This window comes from Gopherus flavomarginatus, chromosome 3 (assembly GCF_025201925.1).
Source record: "Gopherus flavomarginatus isolate rGopFla2 chromosome 3, rGopFla2.mat.asm, whole genome shotgun sequence".
NCBI lineage: Eukaryota > Metazoa > Chordata > Testudines > Testudinidae > Gopherus > Gopherus flavomarginatus.
This window is the reverse complement of record NC_066619.1, coordinates 48,848,954-48,873,936: the sequence shown is the minus strand read 5'-3', so window position 1 is coordinate 48,873,936 and position 24,983 is coordinate 48,848,954. Positions and strand designations below refer to the sequence as shown.

The following is a 24,983-nucleotide window of genomic DNA, read 5'->3' as shown; positions in this document are numbered from 1 at the left end:
CATCTGCAACTCAGTTCCATTGACTGCTCAGGATTTGGCCTCAGTGACTAAATAACTGTTCTAAACTCATTAACCTATTAAAGCGTGGGTGGTTACACTGTCATAAAATACAGTCCTTGTCTTTTGACCTAGTCCCTTGCAATGCCCCTGAGATGAGTGTACAGCATAACATTATGTCTACATTTCCAGCATGTATTATTGATGGATTGACCTCTGCAAAGGGAATGCGCATTTAAGACTATGAATACTGCATCCACTCACTGCCATTCATTAAAGGAGAGATCTCAAAGCCCACTTGATTTTTCATCAAGAGCAACATAAAGTGCAATCCTGTAAAATACAACTGAATGGAAAATTGATTTGGGGAAATAAACATAGCAGCAGTGTCTACAGAAAGCTGTCACCTATTGAAATCAAATGTTTTTGGAAAGCTTTAGAAAGGAGTGTCAAATTATTCCCTTGAAATACAAAAAGCAAAGGACTATTTTCAGTAGATACTAGAATAAAATACACATTAATTACATTATTCTGGAAAAAAAAGGAAATCATCGTTTTCACATAAACAAAATCATTACCTTCAAGAGCTATTTAAATTCTACAAAAACATCAATAAATGCTATCCCTGTACTTAACAATCAGGGTCACACTGCTAATTCACAATAAAGTACCATCTACTCACCATTTTCATCTCCTGCATTTTGCTTTTCTCATGGGTCCACATTCTGATTTAAATGACACAAGCTAATAATACAGCAATCATAGAAATTATCAACCGAGACTTTTTTTTGATTGCAAATATAGAATGTATGATCATTTTCTATATTTGCTAATCTTCCTTTTAAAATCCTTTTATTCCAACATGAAAGAAAATATGAAGTGAGACCCACACATTCAAATTGGCAATCTCCCTCCCGCTCTCACCCCAATCCATTTATAAGCATGACAAGTTACACAAGTGTTGTCTGTGAATATTTTTCAAAATTGATCAATCTGCTGGCTAAACTTTTAAAGGCCCAATCTAATTCCCCTTGCTGTCAATATCAATCTTTCCATTGACTTCACTGGAAATTAATCAGCTTAGGACCCTTAGTACCAAAGCTTGCTTCCATTGGCATTAATGAGAGTTTTGCCATTGACTTCCATGACACCAACATTTGGGCTCTTGGAGACACTAATCCTGCAAAGACTTATTTGCTTAACTTTTAAGTATGTGAGAAGTCCCATTCTACTTAAAGTTAAGTACGTGCCTCAGTCATTGTAGGACTGGGGCCAAAGTGACCTGCAGATTCACTTGCCAGCCAAGCTCCAGAAATCCCCTTTCAATGACCCAAGTAAATTCCCACCAAAGCCATGAAATTCTCTGTCTTCTGTGATTTTTTGTTTTTTCCTTCACATTTTCCTGTTTCTCTGACCTCTCAATTTCAGGGAGGCTGTGGTGGGGTGAGACTCATGGGTGGATTTGGTAGGTGGGGCTGGATCTGAGCACCAGTAAAAGGTGTGATTGTGAACAGGGTTGGCAGCAGGGAAGGTAGGGTTAGATCACTGGTTTAGCAGAGAGGAGGAGTTGTTGCACGCAGGTTCAGCAACTAGCTAGGAGGAGAGTCCATACTATAGCATACTCATTTGGGGGCTGTCAATAGCAGGGCACTGTTGACTCACCAGTGATGTGTATATCATTAATCCATGGATTTTCACATTCTTAATTCTGAGATGGAGACAGTGCAGGTAACAGTGGATAAAAAAATGTCTAAATACCTTGAGTTGTAGTTGCTGAGCAACAGTGCTATGAAACAACAGAGATGAGCTTGGGCTGCAAATTTTGGATCCAAACTTTCGCAGGATTTAGGGTGTCTGGATGCAGGGTCTTGTTTTAGACTCTCATATGTATCATACTTATTCAACTGCTCTACCATTAAAAGGAGCAGTTACTAAATAAATAGCTGCCTCTGATTAACTATGTGTATGATAGAGACACAGAGGAGTGGGGGATGGACAGATGACCACACTTACCAAATATCATATTTCTCAAGTGAATTAATGTGTACTTTAATTATTGTGTAAACAAATCATAAAAACTATAGTAGACAGAGAAGACAAGACAATTTTAGATGTTGTCACATTCAAATCAGCTTTATTGTGGCATTCACAATAATGTCCTTTGATGAAATCTGTGGCAAATCCTGAACAAAGTCAACGAGGCACTCGGCAAGTACTGCCCTCCACCAAGAAAGTTTGCTTGGTCTCCTAAACAGGTCATTTTTTCCTCTTCCTTAAAAAATACTTCTTAGAATACAGTTACCACTTTTGTCAACCTTCCCCATTTCCAGCCACTGAAAACATCTTTAGCTTGATCCCAGGGACTAATCCTTTTGCCACAGCACAGCTTGGAAGGTGCAAGTAGCTACTTGAGCATTGCTCAAAGTTGTGTTGTCTGCAAAGGGTACTCTGGCAGCCAGGAACAGCAGCAATGTTCTGCAATGTTTATGCCCTCTTTCTGCTGGTAATATCTCTGCCATGTTGCCTTCTCTGGGAAAATCTCCAGCTGGCCAGATAAATTGCTTTTCCACCTGCTTTGTGCTACTGGAGCTCTGCACAAGAGGTGTAAGGGGATCATGAGCAGGTACCTTTTATTTAATGGGATGGAAGTATGGGAGGCCATCTAATAATGCAAATATATTTTCCATTTGAAAATGCTATGGACAAGAACTTATATTGAAGACTTTTGTGCAGGGTGTGGGGGAAGCTCCTGGCTTCAATAAGCAAAAATTCCCCATTGAAGTAGAATACCTGCTTAATAACTGTTTGTAAGCTAAGTTTCTGCCCACGCTAAATTTTATACTTATCTCAGCATATGTTTGGTATGGCTACATTTCTCATGAATGGCAAAGACATAGGTGGGTCATACTAGTCATTTCAAACAAGTTCCAGCAGAGAGAGAGAGATGGATGGATGAGGGGCAGGGCCAGATGATGACCTCAAAGATGCATATTGATTGTGATTTTTTGTTCATATTTTATTGCAGAACTATGCCATGGGTCTCTACACTGCAAGTATACATGCATACTGTGCGTGTGTTATACATCTACGTATAAACAATGTTAAATTTTACAAGTGAGGGGGAAAAATAATCTTAAATTTTGGGGATAGACTGTATTTGAAAACATTTTGTAGACCGTCATGCCACAAGAGCTTTGGATTATATCACCAGAAAGAACAGATATTCATCAGGATATTTACAATTCGCAGCATTGTGACTGGGCACACCCTGTACTTCACTTCAAACAAATATTTCATGATAACGTGTAGCATGATGGGGGCCCTAACTCAGCAGACAGTATCACTTCTACATTCTCTTATTTTCCATGGTCTAGGAAGTATATAAGGCCTTGTTCACACAGACTCGTAGTGGCTTAACTTAAGATGTATTTTTAAACTGATTTTAGTTAAACTGGTGCAAGTTGTCTTGTGTAGACAAGAACTAAGTTTGACCCTCTGACAGCCTTTCATGATATTATAGCATAATTCAACATATTCTGGAGTTCCCAAGTGTGAACATGGTAATGCACAACTCTGTAAATACAATCAATACTTCCCATTCTAGAAAGTCCCCATAAACCATATTATCAAGATAAACCAGAACAGCACCAAAGGAGTAATGGCAGACTACCAGCCTAAATTACAGTTAGTTTTAAAAATATATTCCTATTTATGTGAGAACATTAAGAGAATTTGTGTTCCATGCATTTATAGAGACTTCATAAATAGTTTTGGTGAGAAGAAGTTGTTGTAATCTATCATTTTAACCACAATAGATTCGTCAGCCATAGGTCTCTAGGTGCTTTACAAAGGTGGTTAAACAGCATTATTCCCATGTTACAGGTGGAGCAATTGAGGCACAGAAGTTAAGTGACTTTACACGGCAAGTTGGTGGCAGATTTGGGAGGAAAGCCCATGATTCCCGACCCTCAGTGCCATTCTTAAACCACTAGTGACTAGTCCATGGCTGCCCTATGTGCTAAAGCTAAGACTGAATAACTTGCTCAAATTAAGTATGTCCTCAATCCTGTCAGTTTGAGTCACAATTTTATGTAATCAGCTAAACACTTTCCATGAGTATTGCGCATCAAGGGTAGTTCTGGTCCCGTCTGTAAATGAGACAACAGGGCCTGCTATTACTGCAGAAGTTTATGGATAGATAAAGACAAGAGCAATACTGTTATTGAACACTATGAGCCAGATCCTGGGCCGTGTTGGGACAGTACAAAGTTATTCTGGTCACAGATCCAGGCTCAGATGACTTTCCCTTGCATAGTAGGACTTGGGGAACAGCTGCTGTAGAAACTCCCACACCACCACCTCTTCTGGCCCCCAGTGTAGGAGGCATAGCTGAGAGAAGGGAGATGGCGAGGGCTCCGTCTTGCCCCAAGATCCATGGCTATTATGATAATCTTTAGGGCCACTGGCAGCCAGAGCAATTTGAAGCAAGTGAGTTCTAAGTTGAAGTGGGAGCCTGGCCTGGCACAGATCAGCTCAGGACCAGGGAAGCACAAAGGTGGTATAAAGCCACTTCTGCACAGCCCCCTCCTGAGGTGCACTGGGTGCACCTCAGCCCCAACTCAGGATCTGGGCCTGTGGCTAGGACAAATTCTGGACTTGTCAATATTTTGCACTTTAACGTAACACCAAACTGTTGAATGCCAATTAAAAGCTCCATTTGTTACCTACTGTATCTACATAGACCCAGTGCGCCATCCTAAAATGGTGTCCCTGACCCAAATGACTGGGGTTTTGCAGGAGGATGTTTCTAATGGAGGAGATGGCAACTGAACTAGAATAATACATTTTCTGGTACTGATTTCTGTTAGGTAGAGCTCTGAAAGCTGTCATTTCCAGTGAATACGTACAGACTTGAAAAGAACTGCCATGTATAATGCTGCCTCTGTCAACCATCATAAAATTCAAAGGTACAGAAAAGTGTATGGAAGCATAAAATTAATAGAGGGGAAAACTAAATACAGAGACAGACAGGCGAGAACACTGCTACTTCCAATGCAGTGGGCAAGGTTCCAGGATCTCTCTTCTATCATCCAATCATATTCACATTGCAAAAATCATTGTTATGGGTCCAATCCTGCAAATGGCTAAGCACCATCATCTCCCACTGACTGGGAGTGGAGGGTTCACAGGATCAGTCCTATGGCTCAGTGGTCATCAGACTTTCTCTTTAGACTCATTTTAGTTTTGGGTTTTTTCCTTCCAGCTTTTCTGAGGTAGCAGACCTGGACATCTTCCTTCCTATGTTTCAAATCTTTTAAAGAAGAAGACGGGAATAAGAAGGACAGACATGAGGCATTATCCTAGCCATTGAGCAGGAAGCTCAATTTGAAGCATTCCATTACCACAAATAGTGCCACAGCTCCCTAAAAAACATTCAAAAGTGGAGCTAAGAATCACCTTGAAAAATATTAAGGACACAGTGTTGTTTTGGTGAACTATACAATGATCCTTGAAGGGCATAACATATAACATCACGTCTGGGGGCTGACTCTTCATTGCATTCTGATTGTCCATTGCACCTTGTGTACTCATTTACACTTGTGCAGAAGGAGCATTCTGATTTGGTAGCATTTTACACCCTAAGACAATTGAGCGTCAGACTCTGGATAACACTGACTACTGAGTGTAGTGTTCTGCTATAGTGAAACATCTGCAGAACTTCTGTGCATGAAAGAGCTTTCGGAAGACAAATCAACCCATTCCTTCTGTTGTTTGGCAAGTTTTTCTGCCAAGCATTTTATTAAAACAGGGTCCACTTTGGAGTCAAATTTATTGGCAAACCAGTGTCCATAATTTATAAGCCACCTTAATTCTGCAGCTCCATAGATGCACACACTGCGAATATGGGTACCAGTACAAGAAGGATACAAGTGGTCCTCCAGGTAATTCCATTTCACGAGGCGAGTCTTGCTTTGCAGGTCTGTTATATCATGAGCTGACCTTGAAATCTCCCCAGGTATTCCAGGCACACGTGCAAGGGTTGCCCAGAAATGTTCATCTGGAGAATAAGTGTCCTTGGACCATTCAAATAAATCTTTAGCAAGAGATTTTTCAAAGGTATATTGGATGAATGCTCGACTTAAAACAAAATAGGCGCTGCCTACAAAAACCTCAATGTTATGAGGTGGTGGAGCTTTAGAAATGTTGGTTTTTACAGGCATCTGCATGTATTTATAAGGCGCACTCTTAAGTTCATAGTGATATGTGAATCGTTCCCTTTTGCTGCTACTTGGCTTTACAGTCTCCAGCATGTTTCCTCCATTGAGTTTCTTCAAATCAGATACCAATTCAAAGTTTGACCTCAAAGGAAAGTCTTGACCACACAAATTAATAACATATTTCCATGGAACGAACGACTTCATCAAATCAGACAAACAATTAAAATCTGCTTGGAGCCTAGAAATGTGTGCATATTCCACTGTCTCCAATTTAGATGCAATGAAAATATTGGGGAAGCACTTAGCTAAATTGTCCATAGCATATTTGAAAGTATTAGCAGACTTTTGGTCATAATGGATGCAGTAAATATTTTGACGGCTGTATAATGTGTGTATGAGTCTTTCAACCATTATTGCATCTTTGTGAACAACCAAAGAGTAGGCTAATGGGAAACTTTCCTCCTCCAGGGAAACAGGCTTCAGGTGGTATCCTCTAAGTGTACGATACACCTGACAATCGTTGGTCATAGCCATAACGTCTTCATCTTCTAAATCAATGATGTCTTTTTTTCTTATCTCTAAACTCTTGCCAATTTCACTAGGTTCTTCTTCGTATATACATGAACAGTTAATTTCATACTGGAAGTTGTTTCTAAGATAGGAGTATTTATTTTTAACATAAGAAGAAGTGCTTAAAAAGTGCTCAACTAAATAAATACCTTTTTGAGGGAATAAGAGTCTTTCAACATTGAGAAGTTTCAGAAGTGCAAGCAGCCACACTGTTAAAAACAGAATCAGGATCTTTTGTCTCATGGGATACTTGAAGGGACATTTATATCTCTTCATTCTGTAGGAAGATAGCAATATAGTGAGATTTTAATCACGGAAGGGTACAATAAAGATAATTCCAGCTTCTGCCAGAAACAAAACTGCATTTAGCTACAGCTTAAAAACAATGATAGCAGAAAGATGGGGCATGGAAAACTCTTTATTATTTTCTTATATTAAACCTCGCTTAGTAGCAGCAAATCATAAACATGTTAATTCAGGGCCAGATTTTGCCAGCCTTGTTTGCATCAACCCGTTCCTCATGCTGAATTAGCCCAGTGAAGTCAATGGAACACTTTGCAGAGTAAAATACTATTCAGCCTGAGTAAGGGTGTCTGTATCACATAGCTGATTTGCCAACTCCCTTTCATCTCCACTTGTGCTCCCCCAAGGAAGAAACCAGCAGTAGTCCCTGGGGGTGTTGCAGAAGTGCAATTTTCATCTCTGTGCTATTAGGGGGTGGGGCTGAATTTAGCCACTTGGCTAAAAACCTATTGAATTCAGTGGAAGCAGGATCGGGACCATACAGTTATTTTTCTACAGGTCAGTTAATAGTGGATATTTATTTTGTCCAGATATTTTAAATATTGCTTTTTAATATTAAAAATAAAGAATTAAAGCCAGTGCTTTAAAAATCAGACATCGCATCCTTTTTATCGATAGCACTGGGGTGGCCAATGTGTGGGTGTACAAGGGGACAGGAGGGGAAAGGCACTTCCCGCCATCACCTCCAGGTATGGCTGATCCTGGCACAGAAGACCCTTGAGGGGTAAGGGCTGCTCCTGCATGGTGGCAGCAACTGCTGTAAAGGAAGTGGTGGTGAGACTGGGTCATAGCCCTAGCAGCAGTGGAGGGGAGCACAGAATGCACCTTCTGCCTCCTGGAGCTCTGGGAGACTGCTGCAAAGGAACTTCCGAGTCTCAGTTGTGCAACTGCATATTAAAAGCCATCTGCTATGTAACAGCTTTCAAACTTATGTTTTATTGCAATGAAGGTGAAGCACAATGATCCTTTCTCCACGTTTTTTGCTTTCAGCAGCAGAGTGTGAACAGCATCGTGTCTATTACTGGATTAAAATGAGACAGGAGTCTGCATCTGGGTGCGGTCTTAGTTATAACTCCATTTTCCCTCTTAATGGAACTGCTCATGCGTAGAGCAACCTGCAATGTTTTCTCCCTAAAAGGAACTGTTTAGCTACCGCTGTATGGATATGTGGTTAATAGGAAAGGAAAGAGCAGAAGACAGCTTTGCTACCTTATGGTTGTATGTTTTGTTGAATTTGAAAAATATGGAACTGAACAGTCAGCAAAGGATACACATGCAAACTGCTGTGGCAAAGCCTTCTTCAGGAAATGTGCAAAGGAAGTACTATTCTATTCTTGGTTTGCAAAACTGCTACAAGATTAGGAGCATTTCAGCCTTAGAATGGGTTGATTAATATACTAAAAACTATATAAATACCTATAATGAAATAAGATGATTTTAGAATAGCTTTTGAACATAGTGTCTGGCACCAGGTTTAGGGGAATCCATAGGTGGCATAAAGCCAGTGTAACTGTCTCTATACTTCTATCCCCAGCATTCCCCCATGTCATAGGCAGGCTAGAGGTGGGTGGGTGAAAGGAGCTGGTGTAACAACTCCTAATGACCTATAAATCCGTAGCAACTTAGCCTTAGACCTGCCCTACATTATCCTAGAGTCCAAAACAACCTCCAGTTAGCTCCAGGTTTGAGGCAGGATCTGTAGATGGCTTACAGCCACTATGTCCTCCCTCCTCAGCTCAATTCCTGCACCCATATAGCTGAACCCAAGCGTCCATCGCCTTGTGCCTCTAATCCGGATTTCAGTTATAAGAGCAAACCTCCCATCAAATTCAGTGAGAGTTTATGTGAGAGCAAAATGGGTCCTTTGGTGCACATTTTCAGTCCAGGTTTAACTAGACTTTGTTTTTGCACTCATGATTTTACAAATGCAAAAAACTTCAAAGGATAAAATTGTGGGCACAATTATAAGTGGGTACAATTAGTCACTTAGATGTCTATGTACCTGCTCTGCAGGTGTAACCATATATTCAGAAGTTCAAATGACATTTATTGAGGGTGCAAATAATTCAGATGCACTTATTACACAATATTAGGGCTGGGGGAGAAAAAATGAGTTCTTACTTTGAGGTTGGTTGCAACATGCCAGAGGCAGGTTTGTTTGTTTTTTTTTTTTTAAAACACTTGCAAGAGGAGAGTACTCACGGGCAGGGGTTCTCCTCCCGAGGCAGGTCTCCATTAGATAAACAATTACGGCAAGCATTTATACCTTTTGTGACATAGAATAATAATCAACAATTGCATTTTGTTTATACATATTCCTTTTTGTTATTTTACTTTTTTTAAAGCAATTTTTGCTACAGTTTGCATTTTATTTTGATTTAAACACAAGGTCGAAAACCAGTATCTTTTACAGTTCTTTTCCACTCGCCCATGTACTGCTTAGAAGTCTCACATTATTAGCTGTTAGAGTTAGCCTGGCTCTTGCTCTTCCTGGAAGACTAAGATGTCTGCTCTTTTCTCAACTTCCACACTCCCCACTTTTGTGCTTTTAGCACAACTATTAATTTTAAACTTTTATTTTTATTAAACTTTGTATTTTTGACTTTAGCTTACATGGTATAAATTTTGGGGGCTTAATTAAATATAATTACAACGCATGGTTAGTATGAACATGGAAGGTGCTATTATTAGTACATTTTTTACAATAACACTAACAACTTTAAACTAAACAACAATAAAAGCATTAACATTTTTATTGTAATACTATAATGGGGTTGCTGTACAACTTTAGTCACAGAACACAATACATTATTCTTAGTATATAAAGTAGACACTTTATAGGCTGTAAGAAAAGCATAGTTTTTAATCTGATATTTTGGAGCATATGAATTTGTCCTTTTAATTTAGAAATTTTTTGAACCTTTGGTAGGAGTAAAAACAAATTCAAAAATTGATTAGGTGCTAAGACAGTCCAATTAAAGGGTAATTGGAACCTAAGGGCTGATGGTAGAATTTTATTTGCAGGTCAATAAATGATAGTATTGCCTGCAGCAGTGGTGAGATTAAAATGCATGTCTTGCAAAGTGGTAGCCTTAATATACACAAAGCTATTATTAGCTTGGAAAAGCAGGTGTTCTGTTAGGGTAGGTTTTTTTTTTTTTAAACAAACATTGTTATGAACAGTGACAACTTTTTCGGGCTTTAGTTTATGTACACACTGAAATTGTGGGGTTTTAATGGCCAGAGTGTCCATTGATTTTTTATTTTTATTTAAATGTTGGGTGTTATTTCAAGAGCACTGATTATAAATTGATTAGGCATACTAGGTAGTTTTAATTTTTTTAATGTTTTGGTGATTTATTTAATTCCACATGCATTTTGTTCACGGACCCGGCAGGATTTGGTATTTGGAAGCCCACACCCCTTTAACCAGCCCATGTGCTTGGAAGGAGAATGGCGAACGTCTGCACTTCCATCCAGAAAATCTTTTAAGTACGTTTCTATGGCCAAAAATTAGATGGCATTTCTGAAGCACTGTAAGGGCAGTAGGCCATGCCTGATGCTTGAGACTACTTTGAATGGCCATAGGCTGGTCATTCAGAAAATCCCTTTTTAAAACTTGCTAGATTCCACTGCCGTTTTTTTTTTTTTAAGGTCAATTTAGTCAATAGCTTAGGAGTGCTGTTGGATTCTTCGCAGACATTATGCTCTCACATAGCAGCATCTGCGAGAAATGCTTTCTACCATCTCCTGTTGGCTAGGAGACCCTGTCCCATCCTGGTGAATGATGAGCTGGCCTCAGACAGACCTTCATCACTTCCCATCTGGGTTACAGCAATGGGATAAACCTGGGCATGAAGCCGTTAGCCCTTAAGAAACTCCATCTAGCACAGAACACTGCGGCACTTCTCTTTAGCAACATGGTTACCACAAGCACATCAGACCTGTCATTGCTCCCTACACTGGCTTTCCATAGAACATGAAATCAAGTTCAAGGTCTCTGTTCTTATCTTCAAGATGCTGAGTGACCTGCGCTCAGCATATCTAAAAGATTGCCTACAGCTCTCAGGTGAAGACTATGGTTGACAACTCCACCCCTCTGGCAGAAAGGAGATGTCCACCTCATTTGTGCAGCAGACCAGGCTTTCTCGGGGCGAGTTCATCACAAACTTGCCTATTTTAATTCCAAGTACACAAGATTTTTTTCAACCTGCCTGCTCTAACAAACACAAAGCATGCAGGAGGGGGAGCTGCGAGGTATCCCCTCTGTTGTTTTGCAGTGGCATGGAGCTGTGGGGTACCCCTGCTGTCCATGGTGGCTTGGAGCCCCTGCTACCTCAGATGGCAGGTATACCTCACAGCTCCCTACTGCTGCGGGAGGTGATGGGACCCTGCAGCTCCCAGCTGCTGGGGCTGAAGTCACGGAGGTCTTTCCAAGTCACAGATTCCATGTCCTCTGTGACAAAATCGTAGTCTTAGTCATGACGCTTAATGCGCTACTGGAAGGCGCTCAGATACTATGATGATGAGAGTGGCATAAGAACCTATACAGAATAGAATAGAAATGCCCAAGTTTACCCTTCTCCTGGGCCTCTCATTATCTAATCCAATCTCTGGTTATGCGTAACAACATATCTCAGGTGCTTATACCATTCCTCTTATTAAGTTCCATTTTCCTTATGTGTTGCATGCAGGGTCAATATTTTTGCCCCTTATTTAGGATTGTTACAGTAGGAAAGGAGGTGGGAGTCACCATCTTCTTTTCAAGGCTCCATCTGATTGGGTCCCACCAAGGTTATGCCACCTGGTAGGTGTAGTAATTCATCTACCTGCCAAAGGATAGTCCCTAAGGACTCAGTGAAGGCTTATTATATCTTGTAGCCCTCACTACTCTGCACTCACTATCCAGCCTGTCTGAGTTACAGCGGGGACTTGCTAGCAGTGTAGATAGCAATGAGAGAAGGTAAAACGAGTGCTTCTATTTACCTTTCCACATAATGCAAGACCATCATAAACCGATAAGCAACACTTATTGAGGAAACACTTTCTAACCTTGTGACAGGCTCATTATATGTTGTATCATAGGGTACGTCTTCACTACCCGCCGTACCGGCGGGTAGCAATCGATTGCTCGGGGATCGGTATGTCGCGTCTCATCTAGACACGATATATCGATCCCCGAATGCGCTTATATTGATTCCGTAACTCCACCAACCCGAACAGAGTTGCAGAATTGACAGGGGGAGCCGCGGACATTGATCCTGCGCCGTGAGGACGGTGAGTAATTCGATCTTAGATACTTCGACTTCAGCTACATTATTCACGTAGCTGAAGTTGCGTAGACCAGCCCTTAGAGGACAAGAGCTCAGCAGCTTTGTAGGATTAGGTATTTATCTAGCTAATGAGAACATCCACAGTTACATGAGACAGGACACAAGTATGTAAAGAGCATATGAACCATCATGTTTCAAGGTATGTGCTGACTGCTAACTGCCAGGTTTTCAGAGCAGAAACCGCCAACAGGCATCTTATTTCACATCACCTGTTACGCTGTTCTCTGTATGTGGGTTTGGCCACTGACAGACCAGTCTAGGTGGATTCACAGCTGCATCCTCCTCTGTTCCTGTGGGTTTTCTGCAAGTCACAGGTTTGAGCAGCTTTATAAGTATGAAAACCACAAATAATCTGGGGCAGTTTGTGATGGCCTTGTGTAAGTGGATAAGGGAAAAGAGAGAGAAAACAGAGGAGCCTCTCTCTTCCTTGTGTTGCTGCAACAGGGGTCAACTACAGTTACCATCCTTGCACTCCCTGAATGTAGGGATGCTCCAGGCTAACCCAAGTGGCTGTAGCCAACCCAAAGGGGGTTGAGTGAGGGTAGGGCCTGCTCCTCTCAGTACAGACATCAATGTTCAGCTGGATACACGCTATGCCCTTCAAATTGGTGGTGGGCTGCCACTCCACCATGCACTCCTCCAGAGGCCATGCAGGAATTTTGCAGTTCCCCAGGGGCTCCGCCTGCAGTGCAGCTGCATCTAACCCCCACAAGGAAGGACACACCTTAAACCCACAATCTAGCCGCCCCCCCCCCGAGCCACCCCCATTTTTTTTTGTCTGTAGGATACTAGCCAGACACATCTCATGCTAGAGTAAATCAGGAGCTGCTCCACTGAAGTCAGTCGAATTTCACTGCTGTAAATCCAGTCCAAGAACAGGATCATGTCCTTCCTTAGCAGCGATTGTTCCTTGGCAGTCACCAATTTGGGCAGATTACAGAAGTCGGCACCAATGTAGCAACATTAATGTAGTTAGACCTGAGCAAACCCCAGCTATTTGCACACCAGTGCAAAACAGGGCTTACACCTGTACATATTACCAGAGTAATTCACCTGGGTAACTCACACAGAGTGACCCCCTGACTTACAGCGGTGCAGTACAGCTATACTGTGAGTTTGCACTCATGTAGTTACATTGGGACAAAAAAAACCAGTGTAGACAGAGCCATGGAGGCAGGACAAACAATGAATATTTTACTAAGCTAAGAGTTAATACAACAATGCAGAAGGTGTTGAAATCCTACTGAGAGATACAGAGCCCCACCTAGCATACTAGTCTATAGACCAACCCACTGAGAAACCCCAGACAAGGCACAGTGTAAACAGAAACCCGCTCTTGAGATTCTCCTGAAGAAGTACGCTAAATAAAGTTAAAGTATTATAATCACTGCAGTGACTCAACCGAGTCACAGCTCTTTAAATACAGCACCATGTGCCTAGCACAGCCTACCCCGCAAGCTTCTCCAAATATCTTTTTGTGGGTGGCCAGTCAGATTCTTTCACAATAAGATCTTCAAAGATCAAAGCACAGAGAGGATTCTCTGTATGCTGATCTCTCCCATTCTGCGCAGAGGGGGAGTCAACAACTTTCACTGATGCCTTCCTCCGATCCTGCCCACCCCCCACTTTGGGCCTTGTAGAATGACCCTCCATGGATCCAGAGCGCTGCTTGTGGGGAGGAATCTAGAAAGGGAGGGCCAATGGAACACATCATTCCCTCAACCCCGCAACAACAAATCCAGCTACAACAGCCTTGGTCGCCTTCTGTGCTGGGAAATCAAAACCGCCTCCTCCTCACAACACATACACTTCCAAAGGAGTTCTCAAAGCAGCAATGGGTGGGGGAGTTTCCAATGTCAGCAACCCAGAAGGAGAACAGGGGCTCTGGATCTGGAGTGGCAGCACAGGACTTCCGTGTGGGTCTCCCCCAAGATCTTACATGGATATTAGATGATACATTGGCTCTAGGGGAACAGCTCCCCTACACTTTTTGTAGGAGGCTCAACCCTGCCCCCTTGACAAACCTAGTGGGATTCTCCACCATCCTGCCCACCGAGAGCAGACAGCTCTGATAACACCAAACTGTCTTGGCTGCTCTGTTTGGAGTTAAAAAGCCCTCCCCAGACACACTGATATTTTATGGTACCAATGTCCATAAATGTTCAAATCCAGGGCAGTTCATCTGAAGATGTTTTTGTTCGACACATGCGTATCTGCAGCTTATCAGAGATAAAAACTGTTGTATCCTCCAGGCTCTAAATCGTGGCCTTCAGAGACAATTGGATTAAGAAGAAAATGTAAATTTGACTAGGAGTTCAGTGCGTGTTCCCAGAGCCATGCCCTTTGATTTCTAAATGGAAGTATTTGAATGCATTCGGGGGTCTCATCTCTCCAAGTGCCTCCCACTGTTTCCACTACAGCCAGGATCCTGATGAGAGGCGGGAGCACGCTGAACAGCTGCTGTCCCTCTCCTGCTGTTTCTCAGCCTGAGAGGCAAAAAGGAAGTGAAACAAGGCAGAGAATCTGTCACCCCTAAGGGTGGATTGTGGTCTCTTGACTTCTTTGAAGTAATACGTTCTACTGTCACACTACAAACATTGGACACTGCTGATTGAAAGGGTATTGCGCGTTTCCCAGTCAGAAAGCCATGAACACAGCTCAAGATTCTTCCAAGTACACATTTAACAAAAAATGAATCCCCTCACAAGCATGGGGGGAGCAAATTCTGCCCCCTGCAGCTGGGCTTCACCGGTGTAACTGAGAGCAGAATTGAGTCCAGGGTGTATAACTAAATGCTATTGACTCTGAGCGCCCACTTGCAGATCACAGAGGTCAATTATAGCTGTTTTGCCTGAGAGCAAATCTCTAATCTAGAGTGTGCAGCTGATGATTTGGAAAATCAAACTAAAATTAGAACACAGGTATCCCTGGGAGGGATTCAGCTGGGAGGAGCCAGGAGTTCCGCTGACATCAGATGCAGTTAATTCAGAGGCTAACATAAACCTTATTTCTTGGCCTTTGGTGGCCAGTAAAAGTCCCACTTGACATTTTAAAGAATGTGTGTGTTAATCCTGGTATCCCAGACAAAGTCCAGGTGGAATAACTATGTTCAGCAGCAAGCATCCTGTTAAGGGAACCATATATATGAAAAGAATTTGGCCCATAGTCTGTGAACAGAAGATAATGTTGTTATTGACTACAGTGCATGAGAAACCTTATAAGCTAGCATACACTACACTACGAGATCCTGCTATGTGAGATGGAAATTCCACTGTACTGCATGGAGTTATTACACGATATCTAGGAACATTTCATGGCAGCTAGAAGATAATGGGTGTCCCCATTGTGGTTAGAGTTAATCTCTCTGGAGAGATTTTAAGTTTGTTTTTTGTTTACAGGCTACTCAGGAAAAATATCACCACCTTATTTCCTTCCTTTTTCATACATTCTTTGTACTCTAGCTATCTAACCAATGCATAGGGCTTATCACAATGGTATCTAAGTTCTTCAAGCTACTTGTGAGTGTTCTGGCAATTAGGAGCACTAGATCGGTTTCTGACCTCACAACACGGTAACTGGAGAGTAACTCCTGGGAGGTCGGTGGAGTTAAGTGGCATAAAACTGGCACACAAGTTCTGAATGAGGCTCACTGTCTTGAAATTGCTAAGGGCAGCAACAGAGCCTGGAATTTCAGGGCCAAGATTGCAGGTGCATTTCAGCATTAATCAAGAACAGAAGGGCTCTGCACCAATGCACGGCTCACTCTAGACAAACTGGGTATCACCGAACCAACAGATGGCTCAACATGAGGGTAGGGGACTGGACTCGATGACCTCTCGAGGTCCCTTCCAGTCCTAGAGTCTATGAATCTATGAAAAAAACATATCTTCCCACCCCAAAAGTCTGTTCCAGGAGGGGCAGCACGCTGAAGTTTTGCCTTGGGCAGCAGATTGTCTTGACCAGCTCAGTGACAGCATTGCTATTTCAGCTAGGTTGCAGGGCAAGAAAGGCTTAAATTGGGCTTCAAATGAATTATACACATTTATGGACTTAAATAACCAGAAGAGGATAGTAAAGTCTATGGGCTTGTGGTGTGGCTATATATGAAGACCCAGACTTAGGCATCATTTCATTTGACTAAGACTAACGATTTACACAGGGAGCATTTGGGTTGTTGGGAGATTGTAATGTTTTACTGCAGCTCCTGACTATTATTACATTGTTACCATAAACTGTGTGTACGCAAAGTAACAGCAAATCCCAGGCTCCTTGTGAAACTTAGAGATGCCAATGACCTTTTCATGCACCATCAACTTGTAGATACATTGACTGTACACAAGAACAGAGGACTGCCTCCTACCTCTTCTGGGTAACTCCTTCCTGCATTAGGCCATTCTGTACTCAGTATTGCTTCTTGCCTATTTCCCACACAAGCAGCTGCATCTAGCTGCTTCCTGAACTAGCAATAGGGGGATGTAGGTCGCATCAGGACTGCAGGCCAGGGGAGGCGGTGGTGGTGGTTCTCAGCTGGAGAATGATAGGTCAAGTAACCCCCCCACGCACCCCACCAAGCACTCTTGCCCTGCACTCTGCCAGTCTTTCCTGTGGAAGCTTCCACACTGTCTCTTGCACCTAAGTTACAGCCTGAGTTCTAAGTACTTGAAATACAGAACACAAAATCCAGGAACTACTTCCCTCAGGTCACCATCTACATAAACTTGCTTTTGGCTTTTATCACCAGCAATCTGGAGGTCCCACTGATCTTGGCAGGTGTGGTCACCCCTGAGGTAACTCTTGTTTTGGTAGCATGCCAGATTGATAGCTGGTTGCTATCTCTCTCTTTCAGACTCATCTCTCCATCCACATATCCAATCTTATATTTGGTTCAGAGTGGTTATTTTGGCCAATGGTGGAGCAGCATGTAATACAAGCTGCTGCAGAAATCTGGACTCTTGGAAAACCTGAACCCTCTGTACAGCAGAATTCTCTCCTCCTCACTATCTGAAATTCATCATTCTCTAAGAACATTACCATGGTGCAATTCAGTCTCCATTTCTGTGAAAGAAGGGGAGGCAGGCCAGATAGCCATGCTTTAAGTCACAGAAGAAGAGGAGGGTAGGTGCCAACTCCACATTATCCTTCTTCCCTTATAGAGAAGCCTTTCTGCAGACGTTTTGCAGGAACTGGGCTCATGTGAGTGAACTGTTCATTTAAGTGAGGAGAAGGAAACATGAGGAGGGGGAAGAAAAGAGTTAGGACACTGGAACCGAAGCAAGGGAATGGTGTGGAAGGGAGGTGGAGATGAGGAAGTTGATGGGGGCAGGTGCCTCAATATGTTTAACATTAAAATTAAATGAATTTAAACACTGACTTGCAACTAATAAGCTGTACCCGAGATCACCCTGATCCTTTGTATGTGGCATCTCATTCCTCTACCTTTTATTGGTCTTTGCTTGGAAAAGCCTAATACATTTTGGGTACTACTATAATCTAAATAATAACTCTATGACCAAGTCCCAGGCACCCACCCTTCAATAAATGTCATGAGCTCTCCCTTCTGACCCCAGTTAGCAGATCCAGCAATCTCAGGTTGCTTAATACACACTTGTTCCCCCAACAGTGCAATCTGTTGACTTATTTCCATTAACAGTATTGCAGAATAAGGCAAATTCTTGCCTCTGGGTCTCTTTCTGCTCCCTCCAAATCAAACTATTTGATAGAGGAAGGATGAGAATATGTTCCTGGGATGGAAGTGAGAGGTGGTGATTGATTTTTCCAAGCTTTTTTTTTCTTAAAAAAAAAAATTGGTTGGCTGAGGAACCTGTTTATCCCCATTTGATTATTTAATGCTGCTGGCTGGCAGAGTTAATTTATTTGTATATTAGCGTTTAATGCTCCTGAATGATCGTTACTGTCATTGCAAGTATAATTATTATTAGTGGCCTCAGAGCTTCTGTATGAGTATTTTTGTATTGTTGTTAAATCTAAATAAATAAAATAAAGAGTTGCCTGATTTTTCTGGTTTACCAACTTGAGTTTTCCCCATGACAGTAGCTGTCTAATAGTAGCACCTGGTCCTATTGTCATCTGCTTTGTGGTGTATCATCCACCTTCTTATTCAGTTCTTCTAATGCATTACATATGCTTTCTGTGATTGGCAGAGAGCTTCAATGGAGAGACATAGGTCTACTGTCCACATGCTGTTTGTTGGGCCTCTAGCTGTGGGGCTCCATATGTCAAACGTGTCCTGTTGTAGTGCCTTAGTTTTAGGCTGGGGTATGCTTGAATGAATCCATTCATTATTCTTGCCCAGTTTTAAGCTCTTGCAGGTTTAACAGTTGTATGGTGCCTTAAGGAACAAATAGGAGATTTTACAATGTGCCACAGCACTCCAGAAACACATACAGAGCAAAGAAGAGGCATCTTATTTCTGCTTTTGCTTCTAACCATTCAGTAGTATTTGAAGTCTAGTGGAACACTCCAGTAGTTGGACTGAACTTTCTGACCTTACCTTCGATTAGTTTAAATCTTACCTTTGAGAAAGGATGCAGGGAAATTGCTAATTTATCCAACATTAACTGTGGTGTCTCTTATGGGTGCCATACGTGACTTAGTTCTAGCTCTGCATGCTAATACTCTATATCATCAGTAAGCATAGGTTCATTCATTGTTTGTGATGCACAGACCTATTTCTCTATTTCTATAGTACCAGAAGAACCCAATGTTAACTATTTTACTTGTGTCTGTCTGTCTCTCAGTCCTAGCTGTCTGCATGTTCTTTAAACTCCCTGTATGTTCTTTTCCATCCGTCTTAGGTATTTATATGGCCCAAATAACCATTGTATCTGATTGCCTGATGCTTTTGAATATATTTATCCTCACAACACCTTGTGAGGGAAGGAAAAACTATCATCACTATTTTACTGATGGGAACTGAGGCATAGAGAAACTAAGTGACTTGCCAAAGGTCACACAGGAAGTCTGTGGCAGAGCAGGGAAATTAATGTACGTCTCCTGAATCCTAGGATACTGCTCTAACCACCAGACCACGCTTCCCCTCAAGCAAAGTTTAGGTCTGGCCCCCTGTGGGACCTCTCAGGTGCAATACCCAAGATTCAGTAGGCAAATTTCTTCCCCTTATTTCTTCCCCAAATTACTGGGTCATGCCAGCTGGGGGCCAGAAATGCAGAACCTAGCAGGAGGGGGGGAAATAAGTATAAGGCTAAGGATAAGTAAAGAGATAGTTAATGGCCAAATTTTCAAAACTTGGTTGCCTAAAAGTTAAGCATCTAAATCCATATTTGGACTTCTAACTAAACATAACCTGATGTGCTTCCCATGAGACATGAAGGTGAAAATTAGGCTAACATGGCCGAAACTGGGGAGTGTTTGCAGAGGGCATTAGAAGAAGAGAGGATGATATTTCCCTGCTAAGCTGCATTGGAAGGGGAAACATAGTGAGTTACCAGCCACCCTCAGCTAGTTACCCCCAAGTTTTCTGTCAGCATGAAGCAGCTCGTATTACTACTGAGTTCCTTATGGGCTCTTTGGTCTGAACCTTACCTGTGGATCAGATACTTCGGAGCTATTATTCCGCACACGTTGAAATCCTCACCACTCCAACTTATACTTGCTGAGTCAACAACATTGCTCAAATCAACATTCGGTCTAAACCTACCTTTTGAACTTTGCTTTATCTTCTTTCCTTGGGAAAGTGTTCTAGAAAGCTTTGCTCAAGGGACACCATGACTGACTGGATACACAAGAGTAGTTCTTTTCCTCCATCCTCCCAGAACCCACAAACAGTGTTCCAAGATTTAGTATCCTCTTTAACTATGTTTCAATTGAGTGTGCAGCCACGTATATGGGAGGACCAGGGGGAACATTCCTCCCTACAAAGAAAAAAAAAGTAAATTAAAATGTTAATTACAAAGTACAGGAACTGTGGAAGTGTTATGTAATAAGTACATCTCTTTAGCTGCTTATATTTAGTTCATAATTTAAACAGCTTGGTTTCATGATTTCACTGTAGCAAATCCTCTACTACCCATTCTTAGCAGTAATTTCACACAATTCATGCCGCCTTTAACTGTTGACATCTTCGAAATACCCACAATGACCTGAGTTTGACACTCGCTCAGAATTTCTCTGGTAGCAGGAGAACTATGTAAAAGAACATTTAGCATCTGAAAAATTTGATCCCAGCCTGTTGTTCAAATGTACCACTTAATACACTGAGGCTTAGCATATTATGCTATCACTCATTTTCTTGTTACATTATACAATGGAACATATCATCTGCCCCTGATGGGATGTAGCTCAATGTGGCAAACTTGAAAAATACAGTTTTGGAAAACTGCAGGTAAAGAATTTTTTTTTTAAATTAGACATCAGTTACTTTGAAAAACACTGGGCCTAATTCTACTTTGGCCTGGTCTACACCGGGGGAGGTGGGGGTTGATGTAAGATACGCAACTTCAGCTATGGGAATAGCGTAGCTGAAGTCAACGTATCTTATTTCGACTTATCTCCCACCTTCACGGTGTGGGATGACGGCCGTGACTCCCTCATCAACTCCGCTTCCGCCTCTCACCCTGGTGGAGTTCCGGAGTCGACGGGAGCACGCTCGGGGATCGATTTATTGTGTCTTGTCTAGATGCAATAAATTGATCCCCAATAGATTGATCGCTACCCGCTGATCCAGCAGGTAGTGTGGACATAACCTTTCAGAAACACTGGTATAAAACAGAAGTAACTCCCTTTAAGTCAATGGAGTTCCACTAGTAAGCAGTTCCTGTATAAAGGGGGGAGAGAAACAGACTTTATTTCTTCAGATCAATTGCAGGTACAAGCAGAGAGAAATTTTGCTCAGATGTTCAGTTTTTGAAATTTTGATTCATATGTGTTTTGAAAGAAATATATTTCAACCTCAGAGGTGCTATTGTGATCAGAAAGGCAACATCATAATTTGTGCAAAATCATATGACATATATACACACACCCAATATCTATACTCTACCCTAGCATTGTATAAGAGGGGAGGAATAATTAGAAACCTACACTAAGTTAACTGGGTCTCCCAGTGCATCTTCTTTTATGCATCTGTTTTTGGATGGTAAACTCCTTGCAGCAGGGATGGTCTTATTGTTTTGTCTTGCGCAATACCCAGCACATCACGGGTCAAATTTTCTAAAGCGCTTAATTAACTTAGAAGCATAAGTCCCATTGCTTTTCAATTGGACTTCAGCTTCTAAATCACTCAGGTGCTTTTGAAAATGTTGGCCCATTTTCTCTTTAAAATAATCTGCAATAATAATTCTCATCTCTGTTCTCACTCTTGATTTACAATTATAAGGGGCCTAATCATCCTCTGAGACAGTGGCGTTGGAACAATTTTTATGTTGGAGGTGCTGAAAGTCATTGAACAAAACTGTAAACCCTTTACATGATGGAAGCCACTTCAAGCTAGGTGGTGCTACCACACCCCCAGCACTCCTAGTTCCAACACCTGTGCTCTGATACCCATGTTGCCATTTTTTCTTCCCCTTCCTCCTCTCTACAAAGTCAGAGATCCTCAAGTGGAGAGAGGCTGGGCATGTATTGCCTTCTCCAAGACTCGTGGGAATCTGTAAAACAGTTAATGTAGCTTGAAGCTGAAAGAACTTTTTCACTTTCCCTCTCTAGACCTTGAAATCGTCATTCATGGACATGGGGAAGGGGCTATCAGTAGCTGCTGGTGGAAGACGCTCCCGCAGCATGGTTCCAATAAAGCTGTGCTACCCAGAATCCTAAAGGGATCATGGGGCCACAGAGCCAGGCTGAAGGCTCAGCACCTATGCACAGATGTACCCAGCTTCACAGACCTCATGATATATGTGTGGAACCCTCTGTTCATTACACAGAAGGGCAAACCCCAGCCCCTGGAATAATTTAGGAAATCTCTGTGGAGCAGATCCTCAACTGGTGTAAATCAATGTTGCTTCATTAAAGTAAATGAAACAATGGTGATATACATCAGTCAGGGATCTGGCCTATTATGTGGAACTTCATGGGTAATTTTACACCCCGTGGCCTAATTCATGTGTTTTTCTGTAGGATAAGGTGATCAGGTTTGCAGCATGGGAAAAGGAGAGTTCACTAACTCTCATTACCCTTAACTCCTTTTCTCAAGGGGGAAATGTTCTCCTGACTAGATTAGCACTTAACATTTTTTACCTCTACTAGGAAAAACTGGTCTTGAGTTTAACAAGAATAAATATACTAGAAAGTTAAGTGCTACTATAGATTAATGCATTAGGCCCAGGGTAGGCAACCTATGGCAAGGGTGCCGAAGGCGGCACGCAAACTGATTTTCAGTGGCACTCACACTGCCCGGGTCCTGGCCACCACTCTGGGGGCTCGGCATTTTAACTTAATTTTAAATTAAGTTTCTTAAGCATTTAAAAAACCTTATTTACTTTACATACAACAATAGTTCAGTTATATATTATAGACTTATAGAGACAGACCTTCTAAAAATGTTAAAATGTATTACTGGCACACAAAACCTTCAATCAGAGTGAATAAATGAAGACTGGGCACACCACTTCTGAAAGGCTGCCGACCCCTGCTCTAGCCTTTCATCTGCAGAGACCTAAAATCTATTGATAAAAAACAAATTTGAATGGCTCAGCCAACTCCTTAGTAAATTTTAGTTCCCCATTACAGTACCACTTAGAATTTGGCATGATTAATGGTTGCTGCTCATAAAGAGGCCTAAGACTGGAACACTAAGGCATGAGTGCTGCAGGTGAGACTGGAAGTGCATTAGCAGAATGAGTTTGGAGTAATCTGAATGCCTGACCACAGCCAGTAAAACCAGTTCTTCATTTTTATGAGCCTAACAGTTCTCCTCAAATTAATTTTAAAAACCATCCAGTATTCCTGTCAGAAATCTCCAGCAATACACCGCTGACAAGAACATGGAATCTCCATCTTGAAGGAAAACTCTTGGTATCTTTCACTAACTACAAAAACGAAGATCTATGATTTTGAATTCACTGCTCTGATCCTCCTCCCGCTTGGACCTACATGAGATAGGAGTAGTTAGTGACATTGCACTGGTGTGAAACTGATGCTGGTAAGAGCAGAATCAGTCCCACGTGCACCCTCCCGCCCCAACTCCCAGACACACATACTTACCCTGTCCATTCCTTGTTTTAATTTATTTCAATGGAGTGACAGATGTGGTGCACAGAGCTGAGGCACAAGCATCAAATGTAAACACGCAATATAATTCCTACAAGCTAGCCTGTAAATACGTACATACATCTTCTCCAATGACAAGTTACAATTACAGATGTGTGGCTAACAAAGCAAACAAACAAAAGTTCCATGCCATTCCGGTGCCACACCTGGCACAGAATATTCATTATTAATTACATGTATTAATAAGTTTTCAAGGAGCATTCAGCACAAATACAGGCTGTGGAGCCTAAGTTATGCAACCGTTTTTGCAACATTTGGCCATGAACTGTACATACTGTGCCAAAAAATGTAGACGGGACTTTACAGAGTCAAACATTCCTTGCCTCAAAGCACTTATAGTCTAAAGCAGTGGTTCTCAACCTTTCCAGACTACTGTACCCCTTTCAGGAGTCTGATTTCTCTTGCGTACCCCAAGTTTCAGCTCTCATAAAAATACAAGTACAACACCCTGTTACTGAACAAATTGCTTCCTTTCTCATTTTTACCACATAATTATAAAATAAATCGACTGAAATATAAATATTGGACTTACATGTCAGCATATAGAGCAGTATAAACAAGTCATTGTATGAAATTGTAGTTTGTACTGACTTCGCTAGTGCTTTGAGGTAGCCTGTTGTCAAAGTGGGCAGCTATCTGAGCTGATGCATCCCCCGCCCTTCCCCAGACTTCCGCATACCCGGGTTGAGAAAGAACCACTTGCTCCTTCTAACCTGGACCAACAGGGCACCGGCCCCCCAGCTGGTATCAACGAGCGCAGCAGCAGCTCGCAGGGAAGTGTTAGTTCACACTGAGCTGGCTGCTAAGTCTGTGCCAGCCGTTTCCCAGTAAGGCATGTGATTGGTGTTCACTTCATTAGCTCTCTTACACCCCAGGCCCGGGCCCGGGCCGGATTTACACCAGCCCCGGGATACTCACTAACGCTTCTCGGAGCACGAGGACTCTGAAGTGCCCTGGCCCGGTAGCACCGGGGTTACACACGGACAAACCAGTCCCGCTTTACCTTTGCAGCCATTTGGCGGAGCGCAGTACCCAGTGGCTTTGGGGTCCCTCCAGTCCGGGCTTCCTTTCACCCGGCTCGTCCCGCGCCGGAGTCCCCGGGGGGCAGCCAGCGCCCGCAGTGGCGAACACCTCGCCCGAGCCCCTGCGCGCCTCTCCCCGGCTCGCTCGGTCCTCCCCCGCCGCCAGCCGCCGCCCAGAGTTACCGCCGCTGCTGCCTCTGGGCTCTGCAGCTTTGGACACGGTCCGTGGCGCGCCCAGCCGGGCCGAGCCCGTGCGAAAGTTTGGGCGCCGAGTCCCGCCCCGCAAACTGTGT

General features: G+C 42.5%; 1 protein-coding gene across 3 annotated transcripts; it reads right to left on the bottom strand.

The window, feature by feature from the left end:
* Positions 1-2,109: 2,109 nt before the first annotated feature.
* Positions 2,110-24,746, bottom strand: GCNT4 (glucosaminyl (N-acetyl) transferase 4). 3 transcript variants are annotated; one of them, XM_050944605.1, is made up of 5 exons: positions 24,672-24,746; positions 21,140-21,215; positions 20,100-20,309; positions 18,493-18,770; positions 2,110-7,062 (listed from the first exon to the last, which is right to left on the bottom strand). In XM_050944605.1, exons 4-5 carry the CDS (start codon positions 18,525-18,527, stop codon positions 5,694-5,696), a joined length of 1,404 nt encoding a protein of 467 aa, XP_050800562.1. In that variant the 5' UTR covers positions 18,528-18,770; positions 20,100-20,309; positions 21,140-21,215; positions 24,672-24,746; the 3' UTR covers positions 2,110-5,693. The 3 variants fall into 3 exon arrangements, with proteins under 3 accessions (XP_050800562.1, XP_050800564.1, XP_050800563.1); XM_050944607.1 differs by lacking the exon at positions 18,493-18,770 and adding an exon at positions 9,291-9,354; XM_050944606.1 differs by lacking the exon at positions 18,493-18,770.
* Positions 24,747-24,983: the final 237 nt, after the last annotated feature.

Excerpts from the sequence above, each read along its gene's own strand:
- GCNT4 (XM_050944605.1), bottom strand. The coding sequence starts at position 18,527 with ATGATACACCACAAAGCAGATGACAATAGGACCAG. Across the intron at positions 7,063-18,492 it reads GCAGATGACAATAGGACCAG|AATGAAGAGATATAAATGTC; the intron begins GTGCTACTATTA and ends ATCTTCCTACAG.